The sequence below is a fragment of the Triturus cristatus genome, chromosome 4_1, assembly GCF_964204655.1.
Source record: "Triturus cristatus chromosome 4_1, aTriCri1.1, whole genome shotgun sequence".
Taxonomy (NCBI): Eukaryota; Metazoa; Chordata; class Amphibia; order Caudata; family Salamandridae; genus Triturus; species Triturus cristatus.
Genome location: NC_140585.1, coordinates 808,128,976 through 808,150,364, shown reverse-complemented (window position 1 = coordinate 808,150,364; position 21,389 = coordinate 808,128,976). Strand labels below are relative to the sequence as shown.

General features: G+C 45.7%; 1 protein-coding gene across 4 annotated transcripts in view; it reads left to right on the top strand.

Annotated features, from left to right (window-relative positions):
• MSRB3 (methionine sulfoxide reductase B3) overlaps positions 1-21,389 on the top strand; it is a 391,607-nt gene that overhangs the window by 185,832 nt on the left and 184,386 nt on the right. For all 4 annotated transcript variants that reach the window (XM_085653426.1, XM_085653427.1, XM_085653429.1 and 1 more), the window contains one exon: positions 366-474. In XM_085653426.1, coding sequence (XP_085509552.1) covers positions 366-474 — 109 coding nt within the window. The remainder of the gene's footprint in view (positions 1-365; positions 475-21,389) is intronic.

The window sequence follows — 21,389 nt, the reverse complement described above, 5'->3', positions numbered from 1 at the left end:
TGTAATTGTGAAGATATTAACAAACGTTTTGTAGGTTGTTGTCAACTTGGAAAGTTCCGCACATAGAGAATTAACAGTAGGTCTGGAAGAGTATGATTTTCTTAGGTTTATGGACACACGTCTATAAGAACTGATGAATCACCAAAAATGATTTTTCTTGGCAAATAGTTGGCATAGATTTACACACCTTCTTTACTAAAGACTGGGCTTGAAGAAATAACCAGCCACTAAGCATCTAAATCATTGTAGTGCTTTTGTAGTGCTTTGGGGAAGAGCCATGCTACCAATGATTGGAGCAATGGACATTGGTGCTCATCCAGATATAAATATAACAAAATTCTTCTCCACTTGATTCTCTCGTTTAGGGTCATGTAGAGATAAGAAGAATTGCAAGGTGTTCTTCACGCCACAAGAGCTGAAGAAGAGGCTAACACCCCTGCAGTACCATGTCACCCAAGAGAAAGGTACTGAAAGGTAAGGTGGGATGGATGAACCGGTCTCTGCAAATTCCTGCCTTCCTGTCCAACCTGCCTGTCCACCATGCCCCCCCCCCCACATTGTTGACTCCTCACAAACGTCTTCTAAATGGTCCCATGGAGGCATGCATACATAACGGAAAAAATAGAACTACAAGTCTGAGAAAGCAAAGCCCTCCAGGTGAATAAGGGTGTGCAAGATAAGAGTGTGCTGCATAGCATGGAGCCAAATGAAAACACTATGGACAACTACAGCAATGTGCAAGACAGTTTGCTCTTTTTTTTGACAGAATTTTCAACTCCACTAAACAAAATGTAGCTGCTAAGCTATCCCATGCTATGCGTAATTTAACCAAGAATGTGGCACCCTAATGAAGTTATATAACTGTCCATTTAAGTTGTGAATCCCTATTTCTTACATGAAATCACATGTACATGTGCTCTGTGTCACACAGGAGTTAAAACCGTCATGCACGTAGTTGACATGCATCAATCCTACAAAGGGAATAGACTTACGCATGTGGCCAGTTTGCCATTGCTCATGTATTTTCTAATGCCCAATGATTCACTGTTGGATCAGAATTAGTGAAAATGCCTTGGTCGACCAAAAGTCCTTTATTATTGTCATGGTGACACCTTCAGTCAGTCCTTGTGTTTGTTTTCCACTATATTGTGTTTTCTTTTCTTTTGTAGACATATCTTCATTCAAACTTAATTTATACATTGTATTTCAAATAGGAATGAATTTATTTATTGCATAATTACTTAAAATCATTACAAAATTGTGACACAGTATCAAAATTAACATTTAAAACAGGTCTCTCACCTTTTGTTATTCATATATCAAATCATGTATCAAAATTGACATTTCAAACAGGTTTCAGACCTTTTGTGAGATAAGGTTTTGGCCTAAAATGCAGGGGTTAAAATTTCAGTAAAAAAATTGTCTGGGTCCCTTATATGATCATTGACTGTTGGCAAAAAGTCTACTTGATGCATCACAGTATTTACTGGGCCCCTCATGGACCAGTTTCTTGGGGGGAAGCCTCACTTTCTGTGCAGGCAGGATTCCACGCAGTTGTGGTTGCACAGTTTGCATCTAGATTGTTTTCAATCAAGTCCCTTCCAGCCACATTCATGCCAAAAAAATGGCCTGGTCTAAGGGCACTGTGCAGGAAAAGAGCAAGGCAACTGCATCAACGCATTTTCTGATCCCATGCCTTAGAAAGATTGGTTTTAACAATTTTCGGCAGTAGTGGAGTAGGGCGGGGCAGCAACATATTAGATGTGCCAAGGATTCTTCACTGCGATTGCACAGCTTGCATCGGGTTATATTACTCAGGGATTTCCAGACAGCATTCAGTTCCTTAATTGGCAGTGGGACTAGGCGCGCCCATTGAATTTCTTTCAATCCCTTCCTTCCTAAGAAGCTGTTCCTGTATGGCCAGATTTTGTGTGTCTGAAATGCTTTCATTAGGCCTGCCAATACTCCAATATCCTTGAATCTGGCTATGTCGTCATTCCTTGATAACTGGATGGTTTGGTTATTTAACGCCTTCTTAATTGTTGAATAGTTTACTACATCTTGGGACCAGCACACTGTGGATAGACCCAACTCAGGCACTGTCTCTAGACAGTACTTCTGCCATAGGTTTGGTCCCCCTTCGAATATCGTTTTCAGTACCTCCTTAAAGGATCCTTTCTGGGCTTTTGGGGCCATATGTAGGTGGCATACAATTTACCGATTCTTAAATACCGAATTTTACCAATTCGGTATTTAAGAATCGGTAAATTTTATGTAGGTAATAATTCGGTAAATGTTACCGAATCGGAGAAATTCGGTAATTACCGAATCGGTATTTACCGATTCGGTAATGAGGCATACCTTCCCATTGATTCCTATGGGCCTGGAGGCCCATAGGAATCAATGGGAAGGTATGCCTCATTACCGAATCGGTAAATACCGATTCGGTAATGGGGGGAGCACATTCAAGGGTGGCAGGGTGTCACATTGACACCCTGTTGCACCCCTGATTCCTGCATGTGTGCACATGTGGCGGACATACATGCCCTAAGGGCATGTATGTCTGCCACATGGCACTCTTATTTCAGCAAAATATTGCTTCTTGCATGAATTCGGTATTTATCACCAACCTATATTTGGTGGTAAATACCGAATTCTAATTCCTACACAACACTCATTAGAGTGTTTCCTACATCTCATTTCAGGATTCGGTATTTACCGAATCGGTAATTTTACCGATTCGGTAAATTACCGAATCCTGAAATATGCCCCCTACATAGCAAATGCCTAAATACCGGTCGGTAGCGGGATATTTACCGAAAATCGTCCGTTACCGACCGGTATTTGGCTTCCTACATATGGCCCTTAGTGTCTTAAACCAGAATTTTACCAGAGTGCTTTTGCATTCATATTTTTGTGGTACCAGGCCAAACTTTAGAGGGATCAAGGCGTTTTGTGTGTATTTGGGAAGCCCGAAAAGCCTTTTATAGAACTGGCACTGGACTTTTTCCATGGTCTTTTCCATCTCCCCAGGGAATGCATGCGATTCATACCCAGCAACAGCGAGCAATTTAGATGTTGTTACTCTCCTTATAGGTTCCGTACTAGGGCTGTGTAATTTGCCCTGTAGCTTGCCCAGTGCGTAGATGGTGGCTTGTATTTTGGCTTCTGTCTTAGCCTGGTGCAAGGTTGCCTTTCCTTTATCATTCAACCATGCTCCTAAATAGAGGTATGCTCTCTCTGTTACTATGTTATTACTGCCCAGTCTTCACTTTAAACGCGCTTTTTTCTGAGTTTGTCCAAAAACCACAACTTTCGTTTTGCAGGGATTGGCTACAAGCTTGTTTGCCTCGTTGTAGATGTTTAGTGCATTCAATCCTCTTTTCAGGCCTACTCTGGTGTGATTGAGAATCACCAGGTCACCGGCATACTGAATCACGTGTAGACGTTGCTGTCCGATTTTCGGGGTTAATAAGGTTGCGCCTTGTAGAGCTTTCCTCAGGTCAGCCGTATACAGATTAAAGATTGTTGGCAGTAGGACGCAGCCTTGCTTTAGACCTCGATCTGTTGGCAGTTTATGTGTAACCGTGTCCCCTGCCAGTTTGATTCTCATCCAGGTGTTGGTGTACAATGACATAATTATCTTCAGTAAATTACCAGGGATCTTGCAGCTGGACAATTTATGCCAAAACTTACTTCAGCTGCTGAATAGTCAACAAAGCATGCAAATACCGGGGGGGTTGTTTCTGTAATTTGCCTGGTGTGCCAGGAACGAGGGTGTCATTATGTTATCTATAGTGAAACAGCCTTTTCAGAATCCAGTTTGATAAAAAGGTAATATTCCATCTCCCTCAATCCAGGTGGTTAGTTCCTGTAACAAGGTAATGTCAAATGCTTTGCCTTCGATGTATAACAAGAGAATATGCCTATAGTATTTTGGACCTGTTTTTCTCCCTTCTTAATATTGGCTGCAGTAACGAGCAACGCCAGGAATCCGGTGCATCCCCCAAAGCTCTGCATTTCACATACAAGGGTGATAGCAGCCCCCCCCCCCCCCTTGGGATCCTGTTTAAACAGGCCACCCGGTATGCCGTTGGGGCCTGGTGCTCTGTTACTTTTTATCCTTTTTATGACCTTCATGATCTCTTTAGATTCCTGTGCTATGCCCGCCTCGTGTGTCTGGTCTTCTTCCTCCACAACCGCCCCTTCTGGCCATGGGGACCTCCTGATACTTTGGCCTCTGGATTTCGTCGTGTAGATTTCTGCCGTGTGTGCAAGTCAGGCTTCCGCTGTAACTGAATCCCACTTGTCCGTTTTTTGTGTTTTCCATCTTGGCTATATACTCCCAAAATTGCTTCTGTTTGTTGGGTTTGCACAAGTCAAATAGCTTGATCCATTCCTTCTCAATCGTCTGGCATTTGTTTTCTCCATATTAGGTGTTTGTGGTTCCGATGGGCTTCGTTATAAACGCTCTTTACCCCCGGGGTGCCAGTTTTTCAGTATGCCTGTTTAACCTGTCTGAGAGTGTGTGCTTCAGCCCTTTGTTGTAATTCCTGATTTGTTCGGAGTTCCCCATCGTCTAGTGGGCTGTATTCCTATTCCCTTTCAACAGGGCTGCTCGTAGCTCTTCAATCCAGGTGGCCCAGTTCTGGATAGATGGGGTGAGTGTCGCCATGGACCGACCACCACTGCGTACACTTCGCCATCAGCAAACCCAAGGCACCCAAACCAGCCCCACGCCCACAATGAAGGAACTGGAGCAAGGTTACCAACGAGCAACTTAACTCCACCCTCACCCGAGACAACCACACCTGGGCACCCGACGCAAATGATGCAGCCAGAGAACTCCACACCTGGATCTCCAACTGCACAGATGAGCTAACCCGCTACACAACCCCGACAGACAACGCCCCAGGGAAGCCGCCTGGTTGACCACCGCTCTCCAAGAAGCCAGATGCAGCTACAGACGCCTGGAGAAGAATTGGAGAAACACCAAGGCAACAGAAAACCACACCACCTACAAGGACGCCATGACGGACTACCACAACCAGATCAGTGCCACCAAGAGAAACTTCATCCACAACAAAATCTTGGCCAACTCCACCAACTCCAAGGAACTTTTCAGTGTCATTCAAGAATTCACCAACCCACGCAGCGAAGCCACAGACATCACCCCATCCCAAGACCTCTGCGACAAGCTTGGAACCAATTTCCACCTCAAGATCAAAAACCTCTACGAAAACTTAATTGACCATCCACCAGGCGCCACAGACGGCCCCTGCACTGGCCAAAACCCCACGCATCCACAGAGCCAGAGCAGGCAGAAGATCCCTCTCTCACATTGCAGCCAAGACCTGGAAGGAGCTACCGGCAGACACCAGACGTGCCCCCTCCCTGAACACCTTCAGGAAGACCCTCAAGACCTGGCTCTTCGGCTAAACAGATCTGCAGACCCCACACAGCACCTTGAGACCCACACGGGTGAGTAGCGCGCTTACAATTCCCTGATTGATTGATTGATTGATTGATTGATTGATTAATTGAGTGGCGTGTTGTGTCTCTTCAGTGTTAATACTCGATGCCAAGACTCCCAATTCACAGCCGTGAAGTGGTTCCATCTAATCCTCTTCACTAATTTATACTTCTCCAACCCTCGTGTGTTGCTTATGGGCACCAGTTCTTCACAACATTCACACTGGAAATTGAATTCTAAGATAAGCATTGCATGGTCACTTGTGTCATGTTCGAATGAAGCTATAGTTGATTGTTGTTTGATTGTTAAAGGTGAAAAGAATTGATTCCTTGGGACTCTGTTGCTCGGTCCAGGCCTGAACTGATCTTAGGAAGTTGTTGAATGTTCTTTCAGTGGGTGTGCCATGTTCGCTGTCCGGACTCAGATGGTGGAGTTTGAAATCCCCAGTGATAATCAGGTCCATATGGGCGTATTCGCAGAGTACTTCCTCTAAGATTGCAATGGTCTGCTTGGTGATTGCCAACTTCGAGATGCTGCTGTTATTGATAATTAAGAGTTCCTTTCTGGATTTGCCATCAAATAGTCCATTTATCACAACGCACTGTAGCGTGTCCAGTGGTTTCCCAATCTCTGTAATAGAGACTTTTATTGCATGGTTTACATAAATTGCAAGGCCACCCGAGGGCCTGCCATATGAGTGTAGTTTTCTGGCTGGTACATGGATACCTGCAAAGCCTTGTAAATGGACCTCCTCGGATAGCCAGGTTTCTTGTGGGCAGAGAATGTCTCCCTCCAGGATCGTTTCCATTGCTGATTCGCTGTTTTGTGTGCTTGTGATTCCTGCCACATTCCATGTTATGAGCCTCAGTCTTGGCTTATGTACTCTATTTAGCAGTTCGTCATAATTTTTTTGTAGTGGGATTGTGATTTTTGCCTTATTTTGTGATTTGGGGCTGGGACTGATTCTTATTGTGACCGCCGTGTATTGTGGTGACTTTGCTGGATGCCTGGATGTCTGGGACCTATGCCAGCCATTGTCTGCTGTATTTCCTTCAATTACTTTTCTCATTTAAACTAGTGCCAAGCCAAATTTCAATTACTCTGTCGTAATTCATATAATTTCCAGCACTTCGCACTCCGCTTCTTTTACAAAATTTCCCCATCATCCGCTATTCTGCTATTCTTGCACACTAACTGTTTTTGTAAGGTCCCTACACCTGTTTTTAATAGGAATAGATGAGGGATTTGCTTGATGGTTATTGTGCTGCTTGGTTGTTATGGTACTACATTGATGAATATGGAAAGCGTTTTTGTTGCATTTTGATTTTTATGCTGTTTGATCTGAGGGAAGTTCTCATCATCCTGACGCCATTTTTCCTCCATGCCACTGGATGTGGTCAAGTATCCATCTTGATTGGTGGTCTCGCTGCTTTATAGTTGCTATTAGTCGTGCATGCAACAGGATGCCTATTTAAGCCTGCTTGTATCATGTCTGTGTAGTTGAGTGGGACACACAGCATACAAGCTTGTGGGGTGCCAAAAGCAAGCCTGTCTGCACCCATCCACACACCGGCTACGTAGAGCACCAGCCACACTTCTCTTCTTGCTATTGACTTCAGGTTGCATCTTGTAGCAGGAAAAATTGGACTTCTTGTTTAATGTAGCAATGACTTATTAAACATTTGTGAGTCATGGTTAGGTTCTGACCAGTTCAGTGCATCGGTCAAAAACCGCTGTCAGGCTAATGTTGAAGAGTTAGTCATTCAGCCACTGTTTAACCATCTTGGTCCATCACCAGTGAACCAAGGTGTTAATTTGTCTTGTGTTTTATCAATGTGCCTTCATTAGTCAAGCACTTGGTGGAAATATATGAAGTGATTGTCACAGGTAAATTAGTCAGACTTTCCCTTACTGAATGTTGGACAGTGGAGGACTTGGCACCTGAGTGAACTGCTGCCTGCCTTGAAGACTCCAATATTTTTTCATTTACTTCGCAGCAATGGAAGAGGTGGAGGGCTGAGTATTATGCTTAAAGAAGGGTTATAGGTTCAGCCTGTAAAACGTAGTCCTTTTCTTTTTGGCAGAGCTACTGGGGTTTTCTATTTCCCTTTTTCCCACAGCCTGCATTGGTAGCATTCTTTGTTATCAACAACCCACTAAGTATGTATTCATTTCACGAATGCACTCGCTTATTAGTTACCCATACTGCCTTTTTTCTATTGGGTGATTTTGATGAGTGTGTGAAGCTGGCTAATAAAGTGCACGCCGGAGATATGATCAACGCGCTAGCTGCATTATATCTCATTCAAAAGGTCTCCACCAGCACTCTCTAAGAGGCGATTTGACATTCACCCCTGAGGAGCCAGTGGTGTGTGCAGATATTGTTCCTCGTCTGGTCCAACCATTTCCTAATTCATTTTAGGTCTAAGGAGGGAAAGCAGGAGCGAGGCTCGAAAGAGTGCAATAGAAGACCTACACTGGTACGTTCATGAGTAAAATTCAAATCAGCCAATGAGTTTATATACACCTTGAGAACTTTGGAATTCTCGATGGGAGATGGTTTGGTTAATATTGACTACAGGAACTAACTTGTGTGGATTACGTCTACTCTGGATACTGTGCTCACTCTTCATATCTCCCAGCACAAGTGAGGCCACCCATCTGCCCGCTGTTATGTCAATTTACTGAGAAAAGCCCAAATCAGCTGTCAAAGGCTAGAACAGGTTTGTTGAACCAACTATTCTCCAGAGGCTAGATCTGATATTAAGTTGGCATTAAAAACAAAAAGTTGTTGCAAACAGCCAAAGCCACTTTTTCCACAGAAAGGATTTTTGGAGCCCGTAACACTCCTAAGGAGATTTCCTCAGTTGTAAGGTCCCAGGTATCTCCCGCGTGCGCTAGCCAGACCTTCGAGCATGCACAGCAGTCGTGCAATGAACAGTCCAACGTCTTTGATGAGAAAATTCCTAAGATCTGTGAGAGTCTAGTAGCCCTCCCTAGCAGCTCCTGTTGTACGTTCAGTACAACTGAATCTGATGCAGTGTCTAGCCTGACTAATAAAGCGAAGATGCTCATGCATTTGAGGTTTGAATAGTTAACCCATGAGGTGTTTGTGGATTTGGCGAATGCAGTCTCATCTAGATCACCATTGGGCCAGAGTCCTCCAGTGATCTGGAAAGTGGTGGCTCCCTGTTTGGTTTATTATCTCCTGAGGATCTGTAATAAATCCATCTCAAATGTGACATTGCTTTATGAGTAGGAATAGGCCTTGGTTGTGCCATTGTTGAAGAAGACCATTGCTGACCCTGCCACCTTATGCTATTTCTGCCCTATGTTACTACTGCCTTTTCCTGCAAACATTTTGCAGAAGTACATCAATAAGCAGAATTCTCTGTCTGTGCAACACCATGACATGGGAAGGAAGCTGCTTTCTTACTATCCTGGAAGAACTTCCAATGTCGGCTGACAGTGGCCTTAGTGCTGTTTGATCTGTCTGCTGCTTTCAATATGGTGTCGCATGAAAGACGGCTGCACAGGTTAGGTCCAATTTGGAGACTGTTCATCGCCCCAGATTTTGTTTTGAGTTCAAAGCCTTGTGGTAGTGTTCCTTAGGGGTCCTCCTTGAGCCCTACTCTGTTCAACTTTTATATCGCCCCCTTCAGCCCAATTTATACGATCATATGCGGTTAATTTCTGAACTATGCTGACGAGACCCGTTTGCTAATTTCTATCAACAACTCAGTGTCTGACACCTGTGCAGTCGTGTTTAAGGCAATGTGCCACTGCCACCGCATCCTACTAAAGAAAGTCCCAAGATATTTGCAACCTTTAATCACCAAATACATACCAGGGCGTAGCTTAAGATAGTTGGACAAGGATCTGGTGACTGTACCGAGAATTTTGAGAGCAAGAATGGGGGAATGCTCATTCAGGTACCGTGCTGCAAAAATGTGGAATAGCCTACCGATTGACCTAAGAAGAGAGCCATGCGAAAGCAGATTTCGTAGGCAGCTAAAGACCTGGCTGTTTGTGCAACAGCTACAAGGATAAGTCTCGGTTAATGGCCTTATGTCGTGGCCGATCTTGCATTTAGAAGCCGCATCTCCCAGAGTCCTCTCTAAGTGCTGGGACACACTGGTGGTGTAACCATGTGCTCTACAAATGAATAAATAAATAAATGTAATAAATAAATAGGCACTCTGTAAGTGCGCAATGACTCTTTGGCCGGCCCTCTCGGACTGCGCACTTTGCATGTTCTCCACCCAGGCAGCATTACAGCCTGGGTGGAGAACATGCCCAGGCTCACATTCCCTTGCTGAGCGCAAAGCCACAGCGCTCAGACCAATGTGATTGGTCAGGGGAGCCTGGGTGCTTTCTGTTCCGGCCCAGCGCGGGACGACGCGGAGGGACGACGGAGGAGAGACAAGACGCAGCAAGGAGGTAAGGTTTTTTTTTTTTCTTTACCCCCTCCCCCCTCTACCTCGCCACTTCGATCTGTGCCAGCCGCCTCTGGGTCCATGATGTAGTCCCATTTAGGATAGCCTTAAAACCCTGTCTTTATGTACCCTTATTACACATTTTCTTACTATTTTCCTGTTCTAGAACTAGCATTTACCTCAGCATCAGGATACCTTCTAGATCACAGCAAGCTCTACAAGTCTGTACAACATAAAACGATGCCACATGGCATAATTCGGTGCCATTTGGGTAAACGATCCTATCGCGGGAGCACCAGAACACCGCGAACTCTTGATCATGACAATTGTTTATTTCGTACTATTTATTTTTTCAGTGCGAGGTGCATCCTCACATCCCCTTTGTTGGACACGAGGGCACACTTCAAGCTTAAAGAAAAAAGCGCAAAATGTCATATTTACGTTTCATCTAATTTTGAATATTTTTTTCTGGAATTCCGTATAATTATTCAAAAGGAAATTGTTAATTTTGCAAACCCAAATTATAAATTATTGCCTGACAATTTAACTACCATGCTGCCTTGTCCAGGGGGGAAAAAAACTCATGTTATAAAGGTTTTGATTAAAAAGTATAAATGCAAACCGTTGCTCCGTCTTTTACAAGTACGTTTGAATGCTCAATAAAGTCTTCTGCTTTGTGTGTTTACTGTTTCCACTTTACTACAGAGATGTGTGCAGGCACAGCAGTGTTTTGGGCGAGGGAGGCGGGGAGCAAGGCTTCCCAGTAAGCAGAACCATGGGGTGGGCGACCTCAGTGCCAGGGGGCCCCGCACTGAAAGTGCCCATTGTAAGCAGAGACGCCTTGGCTGCGGCGAGGAAGGCAGCATAATTCCGTTTCCTTTCCACCCTGCTCGGGTTTCTCTTTTTGAAGCACATGTGGAGAAAGTATTTATTGGCTCATTTGTGGCTGGAATGTCAAAAATGTTCAATAACTGCCCTCACATGGCTTTCGTCCTTGGAAGAGAGGGGATGAAAATGTTTGTTCAAGTCCAAGGCTGTTTTTAAGTGAATAGAGTGTCTCTCAGCTGACTCCAGCAGGAGCGGGCCTTGCCAAGGGTTAGGCATCCTGCCGTCTAATTTGTAGCAGGGAGCTTGGCAGCGGGCCCTGCCTCGCCTCTGGTCCAAATGTACTAATGATGTAACTGCTTGTTCTCATTCATGAGCTGGAAGGACCCCGCACCACACGCGGGGCTCTGGTTAATGGGCTGCGCTCTTTTCCTGTCACACTGCACTGTTCAGTGAACTCACTGAATGGAGTTCACTGGCATTTTAAAAACACACAGAGACAGCCTGGCAAAAGGGCCCCCACCCGTCCCAGCTTGGCAGAGAGACCCAAGCCTGCCCCAGCTTGGCACCGGAATCCCAGCTAGTATAGGCAGGAAGAATCGTGTGCCCACCCTACCACCCAGTTTGGAAGAGACCCTCCCTTTCTTCAATATGCCGAGGGTCAGCACCGCCACGTGGTAAACTGACCTGTGCCCTCCAAACCGTTAGACTGTACCCATCTTTCAGCTACTTAGTTTAGCACCCCAGATCTCTTCTTAGCGGAGACAAGGGGCAGTAGCCTTCTTCTGTTTGGCAGAGAAATTAGGGGCCTCCCTAACTTGAAAAAGTTTCTTTTTTTACCTCTTAGTTTGAGTTTATCAAAGACAGATACAAGACATTACATCAGGATCAATTCGTAGTAGTGCACATGTTAATCCGACGGTGTAGGAACTGGTCAATTTTTTATATAACGAGAACAACACTTATGGTAAATGTTGCATATTCTATAGAGTAACAAACAAAAAAGGCAACACCCCACCCCCGTTTAAGAACGCAGACGTGTCACCTATGAAACAGCCCGTGTCACAGAGGAACGTGTGTAGGGTAAGCATCATCTACCTAGAATGCGTCATTTGGATGTCATGAAGTTAACAGATCATCCGACACTTAGAGGCCAACTCAATCGGGGGTAGGACGGGGTGCTGGAGGCATGCCTTAGAAATGGAAGACCCATTGTTAATGACGGTGAAGTCATTGCCATACCATCAAGAAAACTAAGCTAACTAGGTTTCAAGATAATGCTGTACAACTCACCCTTCACTGCCCTTCCTCTTGGTGTCTGAAGCCCTCTCAAAACATGTCCCATTGCATTGATATGGGTATTTTACGAAGGCCTCCATATTCTTCCCTCCTCAGGGCCTCTTTCTTGGCCAGGCCCCAGTGTAACACCTCCTCCTGCCAGGGCCGGACTGGGAACCAAAACCGGCCCTGGCAAAGTGCTCGGCCGGCCCCCCGGGCTTGGGGGTGCCGCCGAGCTCTTTGCCAGAGCCGGTTTTCGGTCGATTTTGTTTCAGGGCCGATTTTGCAGCTATGCTGCAAAAACGGCCCTGTAACAAAAACGGCCCCCAGGGGCCCATAACCGGCCCCCACCCGTGCGGCGCACCGGGGGATTGCCCGGTGCCCGCTACGGCCAGTCCGGGCCTGCCTCCTGCCATACATCCACCCTGGGGGGAACATTTTGTTGATTTTGAGGGACGTGAAATATGCTCTATGAAGTATGGAAAGTTAAAAGAATTTCAATTGTGAGTTTTGCGAGATTGCCTTGGGGTATTCCAGGACATAGGCCCAATCCTTATCCATGAACTCCTTATTTTATTTACTTTTATATATATCGCCAGCTGGACCCGTAGGTATCAGAGCACTTTACATACACAAAGGAAAAGAAAGATTGCATAACATCGCAGGACATGAGGATGCATAAAGATATAAGCAAAGACATAATACTTATGTATCCAGTGAGGGGAGAGAGATGCAGGGGGTTGACACAGTCAGACAACCACCATCCTCGAAGGTCAAAGTGAGGGGGGAGTCCATTATGTTATTGATGTCTAGGACCTTTGACTTGGTCGGAAAAGTATTGGTTGAGGAGAAGGAGTTTCAGATCCTTTTTGGTGCAAGAGAAGGAGGGGTTGCATCTGAGGTCAATCAGGAGTGCGTTCCACATCCTGGGTACGTTGCCCGAGAAGGACCGGCACTGGGTTGTTTTCTTTTTCAGTTTCAGAGGGATGAGAAGAAGTGAGCTGGTGCTTCTCATAGTTCTGGATTTTCCTGCTTTTACTAGTTTGCTGTTTAGGTAGTTTGGGGCTTGGATGTGAAGGGCCTTGTGTGTGATGCAGGCCAGTTTGCAAATACATCTACCTTCCATGGGAAGCTAGTTGAGTGCGTTGAGGGTTGGTGAGATGTGTTCAAATCTTTTTACACCAGTTATGAGTCGGGCTGCCATGTTAAGGACTGTCCTTAGTGGGGCTAGGTGAGCTTTTGGTGACCCTGTTAGGATGGCGTTTCCATAGTCCAGTTTAGAAAGGACTAGGGATTGTACAAATGTCTTGAGATCATCTTGAGGAATGAAAGGTTTAATTTTCTTGAGGCGTTTTAAAGAGTAAAGTGCACTCTTTGCAGAGTTCTTGATGTGGTCCTTCATTGACAAGTTCTTGTCCAGGGTAATGCCTAGTGACTTTACCGAGTCAGATAGGACAAGGGAGCAGTTTAGAGCATCAAGCTCCTTGAGCCAGTCTTGAATTGGTTGGTGGTTACTTTTCGGAGAGAACAGTATTAGTTCCATTTTGTCTGGTTTCAGTTTTAAGTGGTTTGCGTTAAACCAGGTTTGGATCTTGGTTACCGTGCCATTGAGGTGTCGGACGTCACTGAGTGATTTGATTTTGTAGTATATTTGTGTGTCGTCTGCATAAAGGTGGTACTGAACCCCTGCTTGTTTCAGAATAATTGCAAGAGGTTCCATGAAGAGATTGAAGAGGGATGGTGAGAGGATCGATCCTTGTGGGACTCCAAGTTTGACTCGTGTTGGTACAGAGAGGCAGGAGTTGATTTTAATCTGTTGCGAACGGTGCTGAAGGAAGGAAGTGAACCATTCTAGTACTGTGCCATTAATGCCAGATCGCCTCTTCAGAGTATCAAGTAAAGCTTGATGGTTTATTGTGTCAAATGCCGCAGATAGGTCAATAAGGATGAGGAGACAGGCTTCACCTTCATCTAAGGCTCTGTGGATATCATCTGCAATATTGAGCATTGCTGTTTCGGTGCTACAACCTTTCCTGAAACCCAACTGAAAGGTGACGAGGAGGTTGAAGTCGTCACTATGTTGGTTAAGTTGTTGGAGAATGCACTTCTCCAATGTTTTAGCTAGGAACGGAAGGTTGGAGATAGGTCTGAAGTTGTTGAGCTCGTTGGGGTCGGCCCCTGGTTTCTTGAGTATAGGTGTGATTTGTCCTAGCTGAAGGGAGTCTGGGACACAACCTGCCTGATTTGAGAGAGGAGTTGATGATTTTTGTCCAGAAAGGGGCAATAACGTGGTTGAGTTTTTTTTTTACTATTGTGGATGGGAGGGGGTCCATAGTGTGGGAGGTAGGCTTTAAGCTTGCAATTATATTGAAGACGTCGATTTCCGACATGGGTTCGAAGTTCAACCAATTAGCGTCATTTTTCAGTTGGTAGCGGTCCTGGTTGTCCATGGTATGATTTCGATTTGCTTGGTCAGGGGCGGTTAAAGGGGGGCAGGTTGCGAGGGAGGGAGGATTTGAGGTTTGGATGAAGGATTGCTCAATTTTTGTGACTTTATCTGTGAAGAATCTGGCAATTTCTTTGCATCGATCTTTGGTGGCTTTTATTTCTTGTGGGGATGTGCCGTTTGCTTGACCTTTGACAATGTTGAATAGTTCTCTAGGTCTATTTTTCGCCTGGTCTAGTTCGCTGCGGAAGCAAGGGGCCTTTTCTCTAAAGATGTGTTTTTTATATGCTGACCGGGTTGATCGAAGTTGTGCTAGGAAAAGAGTCGACGGGTTAAGACTCGAAGTCCTTTCTGATTGTCTGAGTTGTCTTCTTTCGTTATTACGATTCACGTTGAACCAAGAGTTTTATTTGGTAGATCTCAAATATTCGAGTTTGAGTGGTGCTACTTGATCTAACACCTCTGTCATTGTGGAACTAAAGTGGGCTGTGAGATCAGCGGCCGTTATATTGGAAGGCTGGGCTTGTAGATGGGCATGAATCTTGGATTCCAGTTCAGTTATGGGGACTCCGTTGATGTTCCTGGTCCAGTGCTTAGGTTTGTCAGGTCGTCTTGGTTGGTTTCTGACATGTGAGTCAATATTAAACCGTATGAGGTGGTGGTCAGACCAGTCAATGGGAGAAATCGATCTCAAAGAGACCAGCTCATTTTTGGTGATGATCGTATCCAGAGTTGCTCCTTTGATGTGTGTTGGTTCATTGCAGAGTTGTTTGAGGTTGGTAATATCAAGCAGGTTGCAGAGGTTCTGGGTTGTAGTGTCTTCTGGGTTGTTCTAGTAGATATTGAAGTCACCCAGGAATACGTCTTTTGTGTCTGTTAGGGAGAAACAAGTTATTAGGTCAGTTAGTTCTTCCGCTAAGAGTGTACGTTCACCAGGAGGATGGTAGATGGTATGAAATTTGATGGGCGTGGTACCTTTGACTGTAAGTTCAACACCTAGGTACTCAAGAGTCAGGTATTCTGTGGATTTTAATCTGGTAAGATGTATTCCTTCTTTATGAATGATAGCTTGGCTGCCACCTGTTTTGAGCGGTCTGTTGTGTCTGACGATGTTGTAGCCTGGGGGGGTGAGAAGGTCTAGGATGGGGGTAGAGTAGTAATTGAGCCAGGATTCTGTGAGGATGGAATGCGATGTCTATTTCCTCCGTGAGTATAACTTCAGCAATATCTGTGGCATGTTGTACTGCTGATCTACAGTTGAGGAGCATCCACAATAGAGGCCGGGGCTCCTCAGTGTTGGTGTGTGCTGTATGTATAGAAGTGTATTGAGCAGGGGGTCTGGGCGAGAGGACAGGTCTAGGGATTCTATTAGTGCTCACTAAAACTGGGATTGCCAACGGGGATGTGTTCAGGCTAATTTCGAGGTAAGAGTTGTTAATATCATCTGCGTCTCATTCTGAAATGGGTCGGAGAGCTCGACTAGGTCGATATGCCCGACTCCTCATAGGATTGGTGGGCCATGGGGTGCCAAGCGGGGCAATGGAAGAGGCTGTATGGGGGGAGGTGTGTAGTTACCTGGAGTGTGTGAGCAAGGGGCTTAATCTGGTTGGGAAGGTTTTGTTGCAGGTGTAGGATATCTGCCACTAGGGAGTCTATTTTCTGCTCCATTCGGCTCAGTAGCTGGGTAAGTGTGCTGAAAGGGCATGTTGCCTTCGTCGGGAGCAGTGTATGACTAGGGTCTGTGGAAGGAGAGGGTACTAGGTTTTGGGATTGAATGGCATCATTGGGGTTAGGAGTGGGGATGGATTGGATGTGAGGAGTCTGGTCGTTGTTGCTTCCGGTCAGGAGGTTAGGAGGGGGTGTTGTGGGTCTTGGGTCCAAGGGAGAGAAGTGAGCAATGGTAAGGAGGAAGTCTGTGTCTAGGGGATTGGCAGTGTGATTAGAAGACGGGGCAGTTTGAGCATGTGGAGGTGGGACGAGGGTGGAAGTGAGCAGTGGCTAGAGGGAGGTCAGTTATCTGAGGGATTATCGGTGACGTTGGGTATGGAGATGGTTTGGGCAGGAGGAGTAGGGACAGTAGTGGAGTTGAGGATAATTTGTGGCAGTAGAGTCGGGTTTCCTTAAGTCGAGGGGGGTTGCCTGTAGTGGGTTCAGTCATGTAAAGAATGCCGTTTGAGTCCGATCTGCCTAGCTCAGGGTCAGCCTTGCAGTGTTTATTAGCTGTGCATTTACTGGACCTGGTGGTATAGGTTGAAGCCATTGTAGAGGGTGTTTGCCAGCCGAGTGTGATGATCGGGGTAGTGAGATTATAATTAGTGATGGTGGATGTCCAAGAGTTGTTTCGTGGGTCGTCCGGGGAGGGAGATTGGGTCAGGTCTGGGTTTTCTGTCTAAGTAGAGGGGACAGGGGGGGATTGGGTTTAATGGTACTGATGAGTTAGAGAGGAGAGTAATGTTGGGAAATGCCGATCAAAAATGGTGAGGTGCGGTGAGGTGGCCTCTATGAGAATGTTTCCTGTTCTGAAGATAGAAATTGTGAGTTCCCCTTTAAAGATAGGGGGTGACTGTTGTGGAGATTTTTTCGCCATAGGGAATATTTACTGATTTCGTAACTTGAAAGTGAAGAAGGAAGGTGTTCTTCCACTTAGTCGGGTGATTTGTGTAAAAGATGAAGTTAGTTTTCGTGTTGCCGTTAGTCGCGGTGTGGTAGTTGTCTACTATAAGTGTTTCCGAGTGCTGTTTTAAGGTACTGTGCTTTAGGTTCTTTTTAGCTTTACTGGTCAGATTTTCTGGGTACTTCATGGACCATGAGTTGGGTCCGTAACGGCAGAGTTTAGAGTTCCGGGAGGGGTTTGGCGGTTGCATGGTTAAAGACTGAGAGATCAGGCTCTATATGAATCTATGGGAGGAGAGGTTGGTTGCGCATTTGCGTCTTGTTGCTGTGAATGCTTGGACTAAATAATCGGGGACGTGCCAATTATTGATCAATTCAAGATGGTTGCTATCTTTTTTGTCCATAGGTTCTCCCCTTTTTCAAATTCCATGGAGAGAGATAAAAGGATAAAGCCCTTATAACCTAAAGAAAGAGCATGTCACTCCCACCATGGTCTGATGTGTCCAGGGGCTCAGACTCAGTGAGGGAAGGGCAGCCACAGGTCAATCAGGAAGGCAGTGGCTCCATGCACAAACATCCGTTGTTCAGTGCAGGGAGGGGAGATAACTTTCCAAATGTCATTTCTACTTTCTAGATATCCGGGAGCCATGGGAAGCATTACATGCCCATTTCCATTAAATTTAACATCAGGGGTGGGAAATAGTCATGCAATCAATTTAAAAAAGAAGTCATGTTAGTGTTTCTCTTTGAACTTTTTAAAATTCTAGTACCGTACATACCATGAATATATTATTTAAATGCTAAATGGATTCCTTCTCACAATGCAACGGATCCTTCAGAGCAGTAAAAACTGTTGACTGGCAAGCAGGGATGTTCTTACGGAAAAACCCAATCATTGAGGGGATCAGATCGGATCCAGTCAGTGGTTCCCTGCTGTGGGACTCCTTAAGATCGTGGTCAGGATGTATGTATAGATGGCAGATCGGTAGCTGTTATCTTTTCGCCGGGTCAGCAACAAGGTTCGGGGAGGCAACGGACCTCAGCGGCGGGATGATCAATTCAGACCCGTCTGGAGGCCACAATCGGCAAAGTTTACATGTATGCGGAGTGAGGGCATACCGGCATCGACAGCAGCTCACCGTCGAGAAGTGGGAGCGGCAAGAAGCATCAGTCGAGGGGGAATCAGTTCTGTCCCCAATAGGGCCGCCATACCCTGTGGCTTGGTGCTGTGCAGAAAGGAGCTCACCTCGGTACTGGGCATCGAGGCAGCTTCACGCCATGTAAATCTAGGAGACAGGAGATCCTTTCTGTCATGACCAGCGAGGGGATGAGAGTTCCCGATCCTGGGGAGCACACTCTTGTTGAGAGCGCCTCGGCAGATGAGTTGAGGCTCTACGGATCCTGGTAGAGTGATTCTGCAGGTAAGTGGCGTCAAGATCGTTGTTTCGTCTGGTAGAATGTCGATTGTAGTAGATATAAGACAGTTGATGTCAGATGGCTGGGTTATCGGGGGATATCGACCGATATGGTGATCCCCAACCGGGAGCTCTGAGGAATGGCTCCTACTCGGCGGTCATTTTCTCTTCCCTATCCAGATCTGTTTCCCAATTGGTTTTGAGTGTTGTAGCGGTATCAGAAGATGTGCTCAGAGTCCCTTGTACAACCATATAACCAGAGGTGTCTACTGTATCCCATCATGTGTAACGCCTGTAGGAACTCCTGGGTGCTGGGTCAGGTGCCATCGTAGCCCAATGCTTTCAGATATATCGGAGAGTACTGGCATGACTTAAGGACAGATTTTCAGGCAGTCCATGATTATGCACAAAGTCTGTATGTGACAACACTGCACCGTCGGCAAATAATGCACCCACCGCAGTCACTCCAGCTTGCTTCCAAAGGCCCAATCTATGAGCTGTCAGCGTGCCTGAAGAAGTGGGAAAATCCCATAATGGGATATTTGGTGAATAGGGTGTTGGTGACGCAGTGTATTTCATTGCTATCTTCCAGTAGGCGAGGGCCGTACACAGTAAGAGTGAACCAGTGTGTAAGGGTGAAGCACTGGGGCAGATGCAGATCAACCAGTGTAAGAAACCCTGATTAAGTCGGGCCGTGGTGTAACCTATCTCCAGCAGGTTGTGGCCGGCAAACCAATAGGATAACCATTGGAACTGTCTGGCTGTGCAATTTGCATTGAAGTCTGGAGCCCCCATACCACCCTGGGTTGTCAGCAATTGCAATTTGGCCATACTGATTCTGCGACATCCAGTGCCCCATATGAGGTTGGTTAAAAGAGAGTTCAATAGTTAGAACGCCCATGCTGGAATTATGAGAAGCAGAGGAAAAAAGTGGTACAAGAAGCACAGTAGCAGCACCATTTTTGCCAGGGCCAAGCGGACCATCACGGATATGGGTAACTTGAGCCAAAAGGCAACCTGGGATTTGAGTGCGTTTATCGTGCGTATGAGATTACCTTCCAATAGGTCTTGCAATGCACAGTATATCTGAATACTGACGTAATGAAAGGTGCCTGGTGCCTCCTGCATTCGTGTTTCTCCAAACCATGGATTCTATGTGGGAGTCAGTAAATGTAAAGGCACACAATTTTTCTAAATGTATATGAAGACCAAACTTTGATAATAACTGAGACATCTACCCTTTACCTCCCAAAGATCTTTGAAGTACAAAATCATTCAGTCTGCATATAATGATATGGAGTGCGTGATGCTGTCTATGAGGATCCCCTTATGCCCTACGTCTTGCCGTATTCATTATGCTATGGGTTCAATTGCTAAAATAAAAGAAGCGGAGAAAGGGGGCAGCCTTGCTGCGTACCCCTTCCAACCTGATAGGAATCTGAAATATAAGGCCCAGTTCTAGCTCTTGCGATAGGCACTGTATACAGTGACATAACTCATCTGATGTAGGGGAAGGTATCCCATACCGACCCAGGGCTTCTAGTATGAAATCGCAACCCAAGGTATCAAATTATTGCCGAATGTCCAGTGCTAGGGAACCGGCATTTGAATTAAGGTCTCTAGCAGCATCCATTATACTAAATAGCTACCGTATATTCAGGCACGAGCTCTGTGGGTGGACAAAACCGCATCAGTCCGTATGGATCAATGTCAGAAGTAACAGGTGTAACCGGAGGGCTAGGATCTTGCTGAGTATTTTGTATTCCGTGTTCAGAATCAATAATGGCCTATACACTGCTGGCTCAGTGGGGGATTTACCGGGTTTGAGCAGGGACATTGCAAGCACTTCTTTGGTGGAAGGGGGTAAGGAGCCTGATTCCAGGGAGGCTCTGTAGAGCTTCTCTAAATTTGAGACTAGTTTGGAAGAAAATGTGGGTAGAATTCCACAAGAATCCCATCGGCACCTGGCGTCTTATTTCAGGCTAGTTCTTTAATTGACCCACGTATTTCACCCGATGTGATGGGGGCAGCTGGGGCCTCCCTATCAGTGGCCTGCACTTGGGTTAACACTGTGCAATGTAGAAATGCTTCTTACTCCGCCGGGTCCGGGGGTGAGGGGCAGGATATAGTGCAGCGCAAAAGTCTTGGAACGCTGTGTTGATCCCCAACTGGGTCACCACAAGCCTATGGGTAGGTGTATTAATCGCCTGGATTGAGGTTGGCGATGGTTCGGATTGAATCAGATGTACCAATAGCATGCCCAATTTGTTTGCCTGATTGTGAATTTTCTGCGTGTAAGCTTTATAATCCAGCACTCTAAGGCGTTCAAAGAGCTTTGCATGTGAAATTCTAGCTTCTTCTAGTTGAGGGTACAGCGTCCATGTGTTTAGCCCCTGCTCTCTCTAGGGGGCCAAGGCTATTCTCGCATTGTGTAAGTTCCAATAGGACCTCTTCCCTTGTTTGATACAGCACCCCTATCGTAAGCAGAGTAAGTGGTATGGAATAATTGGCCTTGCCATTGTTTACGTAATTTTAGGGCTGTGGCGCCTATGTAATTGGGCCAATATTCTATGCCTTTTATGTATTGACCCATCCCCCGTACATTTTAAGTAATTATATTGTAATCGTGAGGTACAGTAGACCTAATTGACATAAAAAACTGTGGCAAATCCACCCTCCATACATTTTCCCTGTATCTTCCCATCAGGTGACCACGTCAAACAGTGAAAAACTTTCCCATAATACTCAGTCCAGCGATTCTTTGTCATTCAACTAAACATTAGAAAAAACCATAACAGATTAACTATGGTGAACCATTTGCCTTCACTATTGGGGCATGTAATAGCATCCCAGCCGGGTGTATGGCATCTACTGTGTATGTACATTGGTATTATTGTGGGCCA